Here is a 14,142-nt window from a genome sequence, read left to right as displayed (position 1 = left end):
AAAATTGTCCATTTTTACCTTCTATGATCCTCCCTATCTCCATGGATCTAACAGATAAATTTCTTCATTGATACTCCACTTCGTTTATAATATCACTCTTGATATCTAAGTCATGTACTCATTTGGGGTTTGTCTGAGAGATCTCTCTGTCTATCTACCTACCTACTTTTCCATCTATTGGTCTGTATCTTGTTTCTGTCAGACTGCTTTCTAGTTTCCCCAGGTTTTTGTTGAATAGTGAGTTCTTGCCCCAGTAGCTGATATCGTTGGGTTTGCCAAACACTGATCTCTAGGCTTATTTGCTTCTATATATTTTGTGCTTAATCTGACCCACTGATCAGCCTCTATTTTTGTAATTAGTACCAAATTGTTTTAATGATTACTGAAAAGCTTCGATTCTTAACCTGGTGTCTACAGAGAGATTCTGAGGGAATCTTGAACTTGGGAAAAAAATACATCTTAATTTTTACTAACCTCAGACTGAAATTTAGCATTTCCCTCAGATATGAATTTCTTAAAAAAAAATAAAAGAGCATCATTCTGAGAAGAAATCCATAGGTTTTACCAGACTGCTAATACTTAGCACAGTGCTTAGGTCCGTAGTTAATAAATGCTTGTTGATTTGACCTTTGACCACCAGGATACAAAAATGATTAAGGATCCTTGGTTTAAAGAACGAGAAATTGCTTGATTGCAATATTAAGTGAGATAAGGATATGATAAGGATGTTAAATGTTGTTGACTCCCCTGGGAGCAGGCTTTGCTTTTATCCTATGAGTGCAGATTTGCATTTTTGAATTTATAAAACTAAGAGGTAGAGGAAGAGAGGAGTGAGACCAAGTGACTTCCGAAATCTGTTTTATTTATAAAGTTCTATGACTCTGAGATGCGTCATCCTGGGATGCATATATTTGTCCATTTATCCTCCAGGCACTGGTCACACAGACCCAATCCTCTCGCTGTCATTTCCTCTGTTCATGTCCATCCCTGTCCTGCCCTACCACCCCCATCTTCAGGAGCCACTATGGGTCTATAAAAATGACTTTGATTTAATGAATGAAATAACTGATAAAGATGAGCAGTGAGATAAACGTGAAGGCTAAGATTTATTTGGGTGATTAAACTGGAAAAAAAAATCAGTTCTTGCTACTAAAATATTTTTTGATTCACTCTTTTGAGGTTGCCGGTGCTTTTGTCTTTCCTAAGCTGCCTGTGGCACCTTTACTTCCCCCATTAGCCATTCTGTGGCACTTAAGCACCTGTTTCATTGCGTAGAGGTAAGAAGATTTCACCCTCAGTCCTCCGTCACCTTCCGTCAGGCATTTTTGTAGAAGCATGGATTTAGAGCTGGGAGCGACCTCAGAGGTCCTGGAATCCAGCCTCCTTATTTCACAGATGAAAAAACAGAGGCGTGGATGGGTGATGTGACGCCCTGAGATCCCACAGGTAGGTAGTTAATGCCAGAACCCAGCCTTGAACCCAGGCTCTTTGACCGCAGATGCAGCAGTGCTCGGCAGTCTCTCCATTCAGATTCTTTTTATCCAGAATTTCTCTTCAAACTCCCCATTTTTCATGAGGCAGGTGATGATCTCTGAAAGGAAGTTTGGCCAGGAAGGAGATAAAAAAGTGTTACCAGTCTCTGCCCACACAGTTGGTGCTTTTCCAGCTTATCTTTACAATCAGCATTTCAGATCGGGGAGATAAAGCTTGGCTTAGCAGGTGGAGGCCTTGGGAGCCCTCTGTTTGTGGGTTCTCATGCCTGGCGAAGAGCTACTACCATCACTGGATGACTCTTTGTCTTAGGTTGGGCCAGATGAAGTTCAGTTCAGCTGTGGGCAGAGCAGTGTGCAAGGCAAAGATGAGATAACATAGGCCCTGAGGCTGTCATGGGATTTCCATTCTAGGAGGGGGGATGTTTATCTGTGTGTGTATGTGTGTGTGTGTGTGTGTGTGTGTGTGTGTGTGTGTGTGTGTGTATGTGTAACTATATAGGAATTTGTGTGGTATATATATGTATGAATTCATATGTATAAATAGGCATGAATAGTTTATGCATAAATATATAAAGTACATATATTTATATGTATCCATGCACACACATACATAATACACACATATACAGTGTACCTCTATTTATGATATCTGTGTATATATGCATACATATGGATGAATACCTACATGGATTTTGGCCGTATATATACACTGATGTTTTGTTTTGTTTTTTCAACCAAAGACAAGGTTTATTAGAACATCTGCCATATTGGCCAGACTCTTAAGGAATCTGAACATTACTGAGCTATTGGCTGGATCATAAGAATGTGAGCAGATTTTAAGAATCTGAGCTATATTTATGTTAATATATGTGTATAGACACATAAAGTAAGCGATCTATATATATCAATGCACACATACACATGCACACACATATCAATGCACACATACATATATACATATACATGTTTGGTCTATCTTTGTGCATGTATGCATACATAGGCATGGATATCCATATGTGTTTTAGGTGTATATGTGTGTGTGTACATTTAGGTTTGTACACATGCATGCACATGTAAAACAAATGTTTTCATGTATTCTGCACACATAAACATGTATACAATACATGTATGCTACATCTTTGTGCATTGTGCATATATGTATATGTGTATGCAGGGGTGTGCGTGCACACAGAAATGTGTATTTAGAAGGCTATACATATGTGTCTGTGTATATATGTATATATGTATATATGGCTATACATATATATGGATATAAACACATAAAGTATACACAATATATATCCAAAAACATGGCTATTCATATGTATGCATGCACATATTTCCATGTGTATGTGTGTATGTATATTTGCACACGTATATGAATATCCATGTGCATGTACAGGATATAAATGGAAAATCTTATGGTTGGATTCAAGATGAAATTGAATAAGGAGAAATGAAAAGTCTTATTGTTAGACTCAAAAAAATCAGCTTCTCAAGTGAAAGATGGAGAAGATGTGGTTAGATTTGGTGGGTTTAGTGGATTTCAAGTTGAATGTGAATCAATAGTGTGATTTTTAAAAACTTAGACCTGTGACTTTCATTGGTTTGTCACTCCTGCCGAAGAAACAACCTCTATTTTAAAACTTTCAAAAAATATTTTTCAGTTAACAAACATTTATTTTCTCTTTTCCACCTCTTGCATTCCTACCCCGCCTTGAAAGAGAGAAAGGGAAAACCTTTGGCAAATATTGCTTAATCAAGCAAAGCAAATCCCCCTGACTGTCCAAAAATGTGTGTCTCATTCTGCATCTTGAGTCATTACCACTCTGGCAGGACGTGGGTAGCATCTTTCAGCTTTGGCCCTCCTGATGCCTGGTTAGTCACTGCACTAGACTTCTCCCTGATACTCCTGGTGGGAATGTGGATTGGCACCTGTTCTTCAATTTAGAATTGTTAGATGGCTTACCCAGGATCACAGCTCGGTACGTTTCAAAGGTGGGACTGAAATAGAGGTCACCGTGGCTCCAAGACCAGCTCTCTCTGTCCCACATCATAGCTGCCTCTAATACACCATGTCCCATAGTGTGGTTTTAAGCACTGAGACTTCGGGGAGATACTGTATGGTAGTCAGTAAAACCAACGTGGTATCCATGGACAGACATAATATCTGGGCCTAGAAAGGTGCTAATTTTTAATTTTGCTGAACTCTACACCCTGTTTAGCCCCCTTTTGAAGTTTTGTTCACAATTCTGAACAGTGTATTTTAGGACACCGAAGATAGTGAAGGGTCTTGATCATACCACGTGAGGGTCAGGTGGAAAAACTGAGTGTATTGAGTTTGAAAGAGAGAAGCATTAGAGGAGGTGGTTCAGGCATCTAAAGCACTGTGGTTTGGAAGAGGGATTTCTCCCAGGTACCAGGAGGAGAACACTGAGTGGAAATTGCAAGAGAGGCACATTCACGCTCAATGTCAGGAACCCTTTTTGACATTGAGAGTGGAAGGGGGTTGCCTCTGCAGGTACTGGGTCCCTCTTACTCACAAGAGGTCTTCAGATTCAGGCTCAAAGAGCCCTTGTCAGGTGTGATTTGGAGGGATTCTTGTTTGGCCATGGATAGGATTAGATGGGCTCTGAGTTCCCTTCCAAGTCTCAGATTCCGTGAGCTAGGAGACTTAAACAAAAATACATCTTATCAGCCAAGAAATAGGTCAGATATTTCCTGGAATTAACATTCATTCGAACAGCTGAATGGTGGTTGAAGTTTATTACACCTGTTGAATTAAAAAAAAAATTTATCAACAAATACAAGGTGTCCCCAAAGTCTTAGTGCAGGGCTTATGCTTTTGGAGGACACCCTGTATTGGAATGCCTCCTTGCGGGAAGAGTCATTCAGAGAAAATTAGATATATCAGGTTGTCAAAGATGGAAGGGACTTTAGAAATCATCTCATCCAATCCATTTTTACCAGTGAAGAAACTGAGGCACCCAGGGGTGGGGAACCTGTGGCCTCAAGGCCACATGTGGCCTCTAGGTCCTCAAGTGTGGCCCTTTGACTGAATCCAAACTTCACAGAACAAAAATTCCCTTAATAAAAAGATTTGTTCTATAAAACTTGGATTTAGTCAAAAAGCCTCACCCAAGGACCTGAAAGGTTAGCCTCAGTTACTGACCACAGACACAGTGCCTGGTACATAGTAAGTTCTTTGTAGATGCTTTTTGACTTGACTCTACGGCATCCAGAGGGAACGTGACTGGCCCAAGGTCACACAGGTGAATTAGAAACCTGAGTCATGCCTCGGAGATCTTATTTCTAAACCAGGGATCTGGAATTCCTGTGAACTTGCGTTTATATCTATATAAAGATATTTTTATATATGTATGCATGTGTGTGTGTGTGTGTGTGTGTATGTATGTATGTCTCTATATATGTATATATATGTATATATTTTTTGATAAATGTATTGGTGTCTTTTGTAATCCTAATTGGGGTCAATGGACCCATTGGATCCATGGATAGATTTCAGGAGATCCATGAAGTAAGATGAGAAGAAAATCCATCTTTCCTTCAATATAATTGGTTTCCTTTGTGATCTTATGTATTTTACTTCATGCATTTAAACACATTATTCACCAGACTGCCAGAGGGCATGTCTACACTGGATCTATGTAGAGAGGCTGCTTGCTATCTGTATGACCCTGTACAGGTCCTTTCACATCCTGACCCTCAGTTCTCCTCTGAGGTATGTTCTCTAAGGACCCTTCCAACTCTGAAGCTTGTATGGTCACCGCAAAAGGGAGAGATCAGGTGCCAGACACAGACTGTGCCTTCGGCCAGCCCGGCCTATGGTGATGCTGAAGACATAGGCTAAAGCAAAGTCTTCAGCCTTTGTAACCCGGAGAAGATGCCCCTTATTCTGGTCTCTGAACCTCCCTTCACAGAGCTCTTTTCCTCTTGACCGAAAAAGTGGGGTGACTGCTCTTTCTCCCTTGCACCTCCACCCCCTACTATTGCAAAAACAAGCCACTGGCAGATTTCTAAAGTGATAAAAGCTGTCAGTATGCACACCTTTTCAGCATGGATCAAGATAGCATGTCCTGCAGAAGCAAGACAAATACTTCTCAGAATCCTCAAACTGTGAAACTAACCTTTTTTTTTTTTCTAAATGACTGAGGCCCAACAGCCAGTTTCTAATCACTGGTTTCTCAGTCCCCATTGGCACGTAAACGACGTGATCATTGGCTGTCCTAGGACAGGTAACCATGGTGATACTTGGTATTTTGAGAGATGTATCCCACTATCCCATCCCCCAGCCCCCCAGCTCCTTGCCCAGGATGCAGATGGCAACCCTTCCACACCTTCTGCTCCTAGGAGAAAGAATTCACAATCTGGACTTTGGAGAAAACTGGGTTTTGAGGTCTGCCTCTGACACTAGGTACCCAGCAAGCTTTTATTAAGAGATTACTATGTATTCTAGAAAAAGAACTATGGAGTCTTAATGCACATCAAAGCATATTATTTGCTCTCTCTCTCTTTTTTTTGTTTGTATCTTCTTTCTTGTGGTTTCTCCCATTGGTTTTAATTCTTCTTTACAACGTGACTAATATGAAAATAGGTTCAACATGAATGTATATGTCGAGCCCATATAAAATTGCATATTGTCTTGGGGTGGGGGGAGGGGAGAGATGGGGAGAAAACCTGGAACTCAAAATCTTATGGAAGTGAATGTTGAAAACTAAAATTAAGGGGCAGCTAGGTGGCGCAGTGAATAGAGCACCGGCCCTGAAGTCAGGAGGACCTGAGTTCAAATCTGGCCTCAGACCAAACACTTGACACTTACTAACTGTGTGACCCTGGGCAAGTCACTTAACCCCAATTGCCTTAAAAAAAAAAAACTAACTAAAACTAAATAAATAATAAAAAAGATTATTATATATAAAGCACTGGGCCTATGAATGATGGCTATATAGAGAGAATGAGGAACAGGTCAAGGCACTCCCATTCTTCTGGAGAATGCAACATGGAGACAGTTATGGATGTGATAATCTGAGGAATGAGAGAGCGCTGCTAACCGGGGGATCAGGAACGGCTTGCTTCCTGTAGAAGGTGGCACCTGAACTGAGTGATGAAGAATGCCAGATTCAAAGCAGGAGAGCTTTCCAGGCATAGGGGCCAGTGGTGGGAACTGGAAGAACCCAGTTGGGGGATGTAGCAGGGAGGTAAATGGAGCGCTCTGGGAGTAAATGTGGTGAGAAAAAGAGTAAAATGAAATGGGCATTTTAGGGGAGGCTGGAGCCAGGTTGTGAAGGACTGCCAGTGGTCGGTTTATGCTTTACAAAAAAGCTGGTGGTGTTAGGAAGTCGTTGAAGGGCTTGTTCAGGGGAGAGCCAACCAAGATGATGCTTGAGTTTCAGAAAGATCATTTTATTAGTTGTGCTGAGGAAAGATTGGAAAGGGAGAGGCTGGAAACCAAGAGCACTGTTAGGAGATCGTTGTGCAAGGCACGGTGAGACGTGATGAGATTCTGGGCTCAGCTCTTTGGCTCTGGATGGAGAGGAGGAAAATGGGGATGGAAAACATTCCACTGGAGGTAGTGGAATCAGCAGAGTTTTAGCAGTTGATTGAATGTAGGGGGAAGGAAAGGGAATGAGTTGAGGATGCCTGAGATTGCAAACCTAGGTAACTGGAAGTATGGCGGCGCCCTCGATAGACATAGGGAAGCACTGATGGAGAGAAGCTTATGAGGAAATATAAGGACGTCTCTTTTGGACATGTTGAGCCTGAGATGCCAACAGGACATCCATTTGGAGGTATCGAAAAGCTGGTGACACAAGGTTCAGGAAAGAGCCCAGGGCTGGATATATAGATGTGGGAGTTATCAGCATGGAGAGGATCACTGAACCCAGGGCAGCTGATTGAACAGGGGTACTTACTTACCCTTTGAGTCATGGACCCATTTGGTAATTTGGTGAAGCCTATGGACCTTTGCTCTGAGTTATGTTTTTAAATGCATTTTATTAGGATTACAAAGGAAACAAACAATGTTGAAATAGTTTAAATACTTTTAAATCAAGTTCGTGGACCCCAGGATAAGGATACGTGCCATACAGAAAGGGTATGTAGAGAGAAGAGAAAGCACAGAAAACCTGTCCTTGGAAGAAAGGACAGGAAAGGAAACTGAAAATCTAATGCTTCACAGAGCATAAACTGCCTTCCCAGATCTTAAGATGCTGTATAAATGCTACCCTCATCATTAAAGACCAATCGCGTGGGAGGATAGTCAGGAATAGGCATTATTTCACAACCTTAGGGAGGGAGTTAACAGTGTTAAATTCTTCCAGTGAAGGATGAGAAAGGCCATTGGATGTAATGATAATACAATAATATTGATAGTTACATGGTGCCTGCTATTTGCTAGGCATTCTGCTAAGAGCTTTACAAATAGTATCCCATTTGATTCTCACAATTACTGTGGGAGGCAGATGCTGTTAATACCCCCCCCCCCCCAGCCCCATTGTAAGGATTAGGAAACTGAGGCAAATGGCAGTTATTAAGTGACTTGCCCAGGGTCACACAGCTAGTACGTGTGTGAGGCTGGATTTGAATTCAGGTCATCCTGACACTAAGCCTGGCACTCAGTGCCACCTAGCTGCCCAGTTTTATCCTTAAAATTTAGCATTTGAAATGACATTGGTAACCTTGGAGAGGACAGTTTCAGTTGAGTGATGAGATCAAAAACCAGATGCAAAGGACTGAGAATAAGTGTAAGGGCAAGCAGTGAACGTAGGTGGCGTTTTTTCTAGGAGTTTGTCTGTGGGCAAGTCACTGAACCTTACTCACCCTCAGTTTTCCTCGTCTGTAAAATGGGGATTGTAGTACTTCTCAGCTTGCTTCAAAGGGCTATCTTATTATTTAAACGAGATAATGTATGACTCTCCTTGATAAATGTATGGCCTGTGAGTTCTTTTAGGTAGAGAGAACAGGAAATAAAAATGTCTTCTCAGTCAGAAAGTTTGACTCGGTCTTCCTCGGAGGTAGAACCCCTGGTCTCTTTGGGCACTGAAAAGCTGGAGGAGCATTTAAGGAGGCCAGTGCCCAGGACACAGGAAGGAACATTTAGAAACATTTGGGTTGTTTAGAGTCAGTCCCCTTCTCTGTGCCATGTATGAGCACCTGGTGGCTCCTGAAGTTGGCCATGAACCATCTTCGTTTCTCTGAAGTCGAGGTAACTTTTCAAATGCATTCACTCATTTTTCGGTGTTCTGGCTCAGATGCTTTTGCCATCAGCAGGACGGCTTTCTCACAGCCTCGTCCCCAGCCTGTTGGGGTTCTTCATGTGGACCTGTCAGACCCTAGTTCAGGTCATGACTGTGGGAAAGAAGTGCATTTGGGTGCGCAGAGAGAGATGGCCATGATGACCAGGCTGATAGACCCTTATCACCAGCAGCATCTCCTCTTCAACAGCTGTTTACCTTCTTGGGTGGACTTTGACCGTATTCCTTCTCTCTCTTGCAGGGACAGGTATGGATCAATGGCTTCAATCTTGGACGCTATTGGCCAGCTCGGGGCCCCCAGGTCACTCTGTATGTTCCAAGACACATCCTGGTCACATCTGCCCCGAACAACATCACCGTGCTGGAACTGGAGAGATCTCCATGTAACTTCCAGGAGAAATGTTTTGTGGAGATGGTGGACAAGCCTGTGCTCGATGGACCCCTGTCCTCTTCGGAGAAGTCCTCGAAGGTGGTCAGGTCGTTGTGAAGGCTGGACGGTCCATGATACCTTCAGAAGGACCATCCTCTTGGAATCTTGACTTTTTTATAGAACCTAATGAGTCTGGTCTGAAATCTAATTTTACCCTAGCTGATTGGAGAATTGTGTGTGTGCCTGTGCATGTGTGTGTGGTGTGTGTGTGTATGCGTGCACATGTGCATGTGTATATATTAATTGTAAGGGCTGGGTTTATTTGTTGCCTTGTAAATTAAAATCATGAGCTCCCTGTGGGAAAGAACCAAGCCTCTCCAACAATGACATAAAGCCTGTAGTGCCTATTACCTCTACAAGGTCTTACACCCTGTGGGCGCCCTGTGAATGTTTGATATCACTGATCATGGTAACAGAACAGTAAAGCACACACCCAGAGTATTTTATTTTGCCTCAAGTATTTTTTGATTTATTTGCAATGGAAATTTCTAGGGAAGAGTTGTGTTTCCCGAATAAAATTTATACTCATTTGATCAATGTGTTTTGAATTGTTTTCCTTTAAAGCAACAGTTTGGGGTCTTTGTTTCTGACTTCTATTTGAAGATTCACCAACTATTCCTATGATGTCATCTTTGATGGACTTTGTATTCATTAAAACAGTACTCAAGAGGCATGTAGGTAGTACAGAGGATTGAGTCCCAAAGACTGAGTTCAGATCCGGCCTCAGACACTTGTAACCCTGGGCGAGTTCCTTAACTGGTGTCTGCCTCAGTTTTCCTATCTGTAAAATGGGGACAATAATAGCACCTACCTTGCAGGGTTGTTTTGGGACTCCAGTGAGATAAGTTATGTTAAGCACTTTACAAAGGCATTTATGAAACTATTGTGGCAGGTAGGTTGCTCAGTGGATAGAGCTCTGGACCTTGAGTCAGGGAGACCTGAGTTCAAATCCAGCCTTAGCAAATTACTAGCTGTGTGACCCTGGACAAGTAAGTCACTTTACTTCTATCTGCCTCAGTTTTCTCTTCTGCAAAATGGGGATAATAATAGCACCTACTGCCTAGGTTTGTTGTAAGGATCAAATAAGATAATATTTTTAAAGCATCCTGTAAACCAATTGAGTTTAAAACTTTAAAACTTTAATTATTGATGATAATAAAACCTTTAAAACCTTAATATTGATTTAAAAAAATCTAGCGTTTATGTAAACATGTAAAGAAAACCTTGTTTATAGCTTAAGATATTGTATAAACTCGTATATTCTTCAGTTCTTCTGTCTCTTGCTATGAAGCCCATATATGCTTATAAAATGACCACTTTGTAGTTATATAAAAACAAGGAACTTTAGGAAGCTACCTGAAAAGGTTTTTTTAAAAACAATTATACTTTATTTTGCCAGATCTCTCCCTACTTCCAGCTTCTCCCCCATTCATTGATAAGGAAAGCAATGTGATATGTTACACATGCGAAGTCTTGCAAAATGTATTTTCATATTAGCCATGTTGCAAAAAATAATTATGTAAATACTAGATATTATCAATAATCATAATACTTTGTTAATTCAAACATCTTTAATTTACTCAGTTTGGGTACTCCGTCTACTAGTTGCAGATTGGAACTCTGATACAACTGATAAAACTCTGATACAACTCTGATAAGATAACCTGGTCATCTTAGTAAAATGATCTTTGTAAGCTAGAACAATTCATAGGGGTAGCTAGGTGGCGCCATAGTGCACAGAGCGCTAGGTCTGGAGTCAGGAGGATGCATCTTCCTGAGTTCAAATCTGGCCTCAGACGCTTACTTGTTATGTGAGTCTGGGCAAGTCACTTAACCTTGTTTGCCTCAGTTTCCTCATCTTTGAAGTAAGCTGGAGAGGGAAATGGCAAACCATTCCAGTATCTCCAAATGGGGTCATGAAGAGTTGGATACAACTGAACAACAACAACAAAATTCATTCCTCTGAGCCCAGCCTGATGATGACAGACCTGTAAGATAGCCTAAGCATTTATTAAGCACCAGCTGTGTCCTACGGCCGGTCATTTGACAACAGGCATCATGTCCATCACCAGGTCTATACGTCTTGCTTGGTAGGATCTTCCAGATTTCCACAATGCAGGCCAGGACTTTGAGAACCCAGGATTACCTCCACACCCCAATGAGGTATTGATAAAGGGCCTACATTAGGAAAACATTTACAGGCTGGAATTTGTCCTGATGAGAAGACCAGAAAAAAAATGCTGTAAGAGGCTCACTTGTAGGAACTGTAGATATTTATCATAAAGAAGAGTTAGGCTTAGGGAGGAGGTGAAGGTGTCTTCAGACATTTTAAATAACTATCTTGTGGATGAGGGGTTAGATGGGTTCTGTTTTGCTCTAGGGAGCTGAACAATCAGCAGTGGGTAGCAGAGGGAGATTTGGACTTGATAGAATGGGGGGCTCCCTACCTCCCAAGGCTTTTCAAGAATTCTGGGCTTCCAAGGGAATTCTGAATGACCGCTTTGTCAGGGGTGTTAGGGGGAGATTCTTGCTCAGGCACAGGTTGGATTAGCTGGACTCTGGGGACCCTGCCAGCTCTGAGATTCTCTGAACGTGCTTAAATGTCGTTCAGAAAAATGACTGGTCGTTTAATGCCAGCCTAGGTGGAATACCTTGGCTTTGCAAAAAAATATGGTAAGGAGGTATTTTTGTGAGTGTCTGAGATGACTGTTTTGCCTGCCAATTTACCACATCTGATTTAATGAACCACATGCTTTCCCCCGTTTTAGTAGACAGATGTTTCATGTGTTAATTATGTAATGGAGGTTTTCTACAGTTCTGTGGAGTGATATGTGCCCAGAACGAAAAATATAGGATTAAAAACCCTAGCTTTGGGGCGGCTAGGTGGTGCAGTGGTTAGAGCACCAGCCCTGGAGTCAGGAGGACCTGAGTTCAAATCTGTTCTCAAACACTTACTAGTGGTGCAAGTCACGGGGAAAAAAACCTACCTTCAGTAGCAACACTTATGTATAAAGGTTTGTCCAGCTCCAACATTGTCTTCTATCTTTGAGGTTTTTAGTCTTAGTATATCAAGTTATTGCCTAGAAAAACCTCAGTATTTGAACGGTTACTCACCAGTCAACAAGCATTTGTTATTATGCTTATTGTACGACAGGCAAACACAAAAAAGAAAACCTTGTTTACAGTTTAGGGTATTGTACAGTGTAGTCTTCACTTCTGTCTCTTGCCGCCAAGCTCTTGTATGCTTATAAAATGACTTCTTCATAGTTATATTAAAGCAAGGAGCTTCAGGAAGCCACCTGATAAGATTTCTCTTAAAGCACTGTAATCTTCATATTTAAATTGAAACTTTCTCAAAGACCTAGTGTATTAGTGATTTCTGCAGAGCAGAACTCAAAAGAAATTGTAACTATCTTGGCACTGTGATTCAGTCATCACTGCTGTTGGCATGTTACGTATTTGTATACTTACTGAAGACAAACTGAAGACATAACAAGGAACAGTGTGGGTGAGAAATACTCTGTGTGAAACCCAAGTTTCACACTGACTTGATTTCACACAGACTTGCCCAAGGTTTTGTAGGTATTAGTGAGCAGGGCTTGTATTAGAACCCAGGTTCTCCAAATCCAGATTCCTTCTACTGTATCAGTCCTTAACAATGACCCTAACAGGTTCATTGACTATTTAATTGTCCAAAATAGATAACAGGGAGGATTGAGGAAGCAGCTTCATGAAGGTGGGGGTAGGAGTTATGCAAGACCCCATTAGTTACTTTTTAAGAAAAGGCAACCCACAGCAGCCCCTGACTAGGAAGTTGGACATGTGAGTAGAGAGAAGGGGTTGGAGGAGAGAAATGTGAAGGTAAAATTTATGAAACCTGGCCACTAAATAGATATAATGGAGAGGGAGAGAGAGGAGTCCAGGACAATGCCAAGGTTTTGAATCTAGGGGACTTGAAGAATGGTGGCACGCTCAACAGAAAGAGGAGAGTTTGGAAAAGAGGTATGTGTGGGGCTCAGAGAAGTGAAGGAAGATAGTGAAGTCAGTTTTGGACATGGGGTATCTCTTTAGAGATGTCCAAAAGTAACTGGTGATGCAAGACTGGAAGTTGGGAACGATCAGGGCTAGATATATAAAATCATAGATTTAGAGCGAGAAGAAACACTAGGAGTCATCTAGCCCAACTACCCAACAACTGAAAGACCCTCTAACATTGTTGACAATTCATTTAGTGTACAACTTTTCACTTACATCATAGTAATTGTATAGTGAGTGTTCTTTTGGTTCTACTCATTTCTCTGTGCATCAATTCACACAAATCTTTCCATAGTTTCCCCCTGTCCTGAATTTGTTGTATTCATCAATTCTTACTACACAATAATATTGCATTACATCTCATATACCACAGGTGATTCATCCATTCCTCTAATAGATTGACACCTACTTTTGTTTCCAATTCTTTGCTACCAAAAATTGCTGCTATGACTCTTTGGGTTGTCATCTTTTTAAGGTAAATTCATTTTGGAACAGGGACCCTAGAGCACAATCCCATGGAAAGAGACCCTGAAATCCCTAAGGCCACTGCTCAGAAAGCCACCGTGTTGGAGAAATAGGGTGGGACCATGTGGAGAAAGGAGCCCACCTGAGAGCAAGAGTTAGGCATCATGTTGTCTGGTAACTTTCTACTTTCACTAATTATTTTTTGCCAAGTATGTGCTAAAGTCAATGGTTTCTCTGCTGTTGGAAGAATAGAAGCGCTGCTAGTCCTATGAGTTTCAATGGCTGAGGCAAAACCCCAGTTCCTCCTAGTGGTTCTGTTTTTGCCAGGGCATTGATGTGACTCAGACTGAAGGAGAAATGCGTTGTAAAGAGTTGTTTTTGTTCTCCCCAGTGGTAACTCAAGTTGGGTGTGGTATTCTATGTTATGTTAGACCCATGGGAACCA

At 41.5% G+C, this 14,142-nt stretch overlaps 1 protein-coding gene across 2 annotated transcripts in view; it reads left to right on the top strand.

The window, feature by feature from the left end:
* GLB1 (galactosidase beta 1) overlaps nucleotides 1-9,730 on the top strand; it is an 82,720-nt gene extending 72,990 nt beyond the window's left edge. For both annotated transcript variants that reach the window (XM_027847821.1, XM_027847822.1), the window contains exon 16: nucleotides 9,009-9,730. In XM_027847821.1, coding sequence (XP_027703622.1) covers nucleotides 9,009-9,254 — 246 coding nt within the window. In that variant the 3' untranslated portion in view covers nucleotides 9,255-9,730. The remainder of the gene's footprint in view (nucleotides 1-9,008) is intronic.
* The last annotated feature ends 4,412 nt before the right edge of the window (nucleotides 9,731-14,142 follow it).

The sequence above is a fragment of the Vombatus ursinus genome, unplaced genomic scaffold (genome assembly GCF_900497805.2).
Source record: "Vombatus ursinus unplaced genomic scaffold, bare-nosed wombat genome assembly UNPS02005459.1, whole genome shotgun sequence".
In the NCBI taxonomy this organism is placed as follows: Eukaryota; Metazoa; Chordata; class Mammalia; order Diprotodontia; family Vombatidae; genus Vombatus; species Vombatus ursinus.
This window is presented reverse-complemented; position numbering and strand designations above follow the sequence as displayed.